Source organism: Ipomoea nil, unplaced genomic scaffold (genome assembly GCF_001879475.1).
Source record: "Ipomoea nil cultivar Tokyo-kokei standard unplaced genomic scaffold, Asagao_1.1 scaffold2848, whole genome shotgun sequence".
NCBI classification, from domain to species: Eukaryota; Viridiplantae; Streptophyta; class Magnoliopsida; order Solanales; family Convolvulaceae; genus Ipomoea; species Ipomoea nil.
This window is the reverse complement of record NW_017619276.1, coordinates 402,459-406,705: the sequence shown is the minus strand read 5'-3', so window position 1 is coordinate 406,705 and position 4,247 is coordinate 402,459. Positions and strand designations below refer to the sequence as shown.

At 40.6% G+C, this 4,247-nt stretch overlaps 1 protein-coding gene across 1 annotated transcript; it reads left to right on the top strand.

Annotated features, from left to right (window-relative positions):
- The first annotated feature begins 1,214 nt into the window (after positions 1-1,214).
- LOC109160483 (protein FAR1-RELATED SEQUENCE 5-like) lies at positions 1,215-3,303 on the top strand. Its single transcript, XM_019308770.1, has 2 exons — positions 1,215-1,678; positions 1,887-3,303. Exons 1-2 carry the CDS (start codon positions 1,215-1,217, stop codon positions 3,301-3,303), a joined length of 1,881 nt encoding a protein of 626 aa, XP_019164315.1.
- Positions 3,304-4,247: the final 944 nt, after the last annotated feature.

Below are 4,247 nucleotides of genomic sequence, written 5' to 3'. Positions count from 1 at the left end.
TGTATATATATATATATATATATATATATATATATATATATATATATATATATATATATATATATATATATACATATATATATATATATAATACAAACCTGTGGACAAATAAGGGCCATTAGATTAGATTAAATTAATGGATTAGATTGACTAAAAAAAGAGAAGCCTGGATCACGATCTGTTATGAAAAGGGCAATAAAGACAAATTGTAGAAATCCTAATTAAGGCAAATAATCGATTATGATATACAGCCTAAATTAACGAAGAGTAATACTATTACGACTAGGCAATCTCCCACACACACGGCACTCTAATCAGACGCCAAACACCACTGCAACGCCAATCATCACTCCACCGCCGATCACCGCAGAGAGAAGAGAAACCAGCGACAGCACGAACGACAAGTGAAGGAGGCGAACATGGAGGGTACGCCACCATCAATACCAAGTTAAAATCCCAACTTTATTATGCTAGACATAGAATTGAACGTGATTCAGTATTAAAACATTTGTGCACCAGTAAATTTATGATTCATAAGCAATTACTGTGTGAATGATTGAATAATGTACTGTGAAACCGTAATCATGAACAAGGGCTAGATTACTGTAATGTGGGGAGGGAGAAACAAGATTGTAGAACCAAGCACACAGCGAGACACGGGCATGCACGGTTATTAGCCCACCTAGAAAACGCATGCGTCCCGACTTATGTGCACACGAAACAGGATACGCGTGCACACAACCGTAACCACGGAAAAAGGCTAGAAAACAACACGAAGAGAGTTGACATGCACATATTTAAAAACCCAAAATCATACACAGTCCACGCTATACCACACAATTGTTTATTGCATGACACATTTAATGTGTATTTGTTGTGTTGAATAGGTACACACAATGAAAAAGAATGTGATATGGAAATACGCGAAGATGGCACAAAATACTGGACACCTGCAATAGGAAAGGAGAAGACACCATACGTACGAAGGGCAGCGATTCGAAACAGTAGATATCGGGATTGATTACTACGAGGCATACACTAAGGATGCAGGATTCGATGTTAGGCACGGCACAAAGCGTAGAAACCGATCCAGGGAAGTGTCAATTAAATACATGTTGTGCTCACGAGAGGGGTACAAGGCCGAACCGAAGGAATCTAAAAACAAGAGACGGAGGAGAGTGTCAAACAGGATAGGCTGTAGGGCTCGTATGGTAATGACAAAGTGTGACACCGGCGGATATAAAGTCCATGCAATCGACGTGCGACATACCCACTGTCTGTGCTCGGATGAGGGGAAAACTTTTTTAAAGATGAATAGGCAACTTGACATCGGCCACAAAACCTTCTTAACTCACTGTGCAAAGGCAAACATAGGCCCCACAAAAACTTTTAGACTGTTCAAAGAAATGGTGGGCAGTTTTACCGATATAGGAGCAACATGCATTTACTTCTGCAATTTTAGACGGGACCTATTGGCCTATATAGCTGAGGCAGACGCCCAAATGGTTATAGAAGACATGTTCAAAAGAAAAGAGGACAACCCGGACTTCTATTTCGATTTTGACATAGACGAAGAAGCACAATTAACGAGGTTATTCTGGGTAGACGCAGAATGTATGAGGAATTATGCATGCTTTGGCGACGTCATGTCATTTGACGCCACGTACAGCACAAACAGGTACATGTCGTATTACTTTTAATATGGTGACCGCTGACTGTGCACGGATAGTAAATCAGTTGTGCGCGTAATATCTTGGCAAAAAAAAAAAAAAACAGTAAACTGTGCTCGATGAACTAAAAAAGCGTGCGCAGCAACGAGCACCATGATATTCGGCCAAGCACAATAACTATGTCTAATACTAAATACAACACCGCTTACATTGCAGGTACAAGTTAATGTTCGTCCCTTTTACGAGGGTCGATAACCACAAAAGGTGCATTACATTTGGGGCGGGGTTGATTGCGAAAGAAGATGTGGAATCATATGAGTGGCTCGTCAACAAATTCAAAACTGCAATGGAATACACACCAAGATGTACTACAAATGACCAAGATCCAACACCGAAGATAGTAGTACCACAGACTATGCCAACCACAAAGCACAGATTCTGTATGTGGCACATCATGACTAAAGTCGGGGAAAAGGTAGAGGTTGCACTGTGGCATAACACAGACTTCAAAACAGCACTGAATAATATCGTATGGGATGACACATTAACCATAGATGAATTCGAGAGAAAATGGGCAACACTAATGAAGGACTATAAACTGGAAGAACATAGATGGTTTGGCCAACTGTACGAGGCACGCACATCATGGATACCTGCGTATTTCAACAACATACTAATGGGAGGACTTCTCAGGACGACATCAAGGTCAGAATCTGAAAACAGCTATTTTGATAAATTTACAAACAACCACTGCAGCTTGGTAGTATTCATGGCGCAATACAACAGTGCGATCGGAGAACAGAGACATAACCAGAAAAAACTCATCACAGAAAATGATGGTTCGTACCCGGAAAATAAAACCCCTTTGAGCATTGAGAAGCACGTAGCTACAGTGTACACCATCAACATATTCTATGAATTCCAACAAGAGGTATGGGATGCCAGTTTCACATGCCACATCACCAACAAAAACAACGTAGGTGACATATGTATTTACACAGTTGAAGAAACAAGAGGAAAAATGTTCAAAGTAACAGAAATCCCAACATCGAAGACAATAGAGTGTGCGTGCAAGAAATTCACTCGTGTGGGTATACTATGCAAGCATGCGGTGTTGGTTATGAAAGCAAGAGGGTATGAATCAATCCCACAGAAGTATATTATTCCACGATGGACACGAGACGCATGTGCACACCCATTATACGATGCCCCGTGGGCAAGAAAAACAAATATTCCCAAGGCAAGTGAAACAACAAAAGTTGCCAATCAACTATGGAGTGAATTCTACAACTGCATGGGATTGGTCAATGGGTGGCCTAACAAAATGGACCACATGTTGGCAACTTTGCAACAACTGAAAAAAGATCTAGAAAGGGAGAGGCAACAAACACAAGACAATGGCAACAATGAATCTGTGTTCAAAAGTCTAGCCGGAGCTAGCAGACCGAGCGACATACAAATAAAACCACCCAAAGTTGCAAAGAACAAAGGAAGTGGGAAGAGACTCAAAAGCAACAAAGAGAAAGCCACCACAAAGATACAGAAGATAAAACAAAGGACGTGCAATATATGCGACCTCCCAGGCCACAACAATTGCACTTGTCCAGAAAAACTCGCATCAAACGAAGGGTAGAAAAAATTTATTCCAACAATATTGAACATGCAATTTACTTAACAATTATGCACCGTAGTACATTATTGAAATTATGAAAACTGAGTAATAGCAGCAATTGGTTTAATACTGGTATTTGAGATTTTAACACCAGTATTTGAGATGTAACACCATAATTAGTCCTTCGCACTTGGAAACAAAATGGCAACAACAAATGTACGACGCACACAGACCAATGCGTATGCGCACAAAAGTCTGTGTCCAACCACCCATCACACGACCCCCACTCACACAAAGGTACATGCGGCGCACACAAGTTCGAAACTAGGACCGTGAATACAACCCTACACCATAAACATAAGAACCACCAAACATCCGCGCAGACAATATAATACATATACGCACCGAACTGTATAATAAATTTATTTCAAAAAAGATTAAACATGCTATTTAGTTTACAATTATGAACCATACTACATTATTCAAATTACGTAAACACTAAAAGAGCAGCAATTGGTTGAATACATGCTGTAGTTGGATTTTAACAAGATTATTTGAAATGAACCAGCCTTATCAGTCCTTTGTACTTGGGAAGAAATAGGCAAGAACGAACAACCAACGCACACAGTATATTGTGTATGCGCACACAAGTGTGAGTACAACAACCATGCCAACTACCCCCCACGCACACAAAGTTCCATGCGGAGCACACAAATTAGAAACTAGGGTCGTGGATCCCTTCATACACCACGAACATAAGTAACACCAACCATCCGCGCACACAAAATAACACATATTCGCACAGAATAATACTCACACAGAATACTATGTATGCGCACACTGCTCTGCTCAGAACCACAATAGGCACACCCCATAACGCACACAACGTTCTACGCAGCGCACACAAGTTAGGAACTACGGCCATGGGAACCACCACAGAACAGAATGAATAGTAACACCAACCA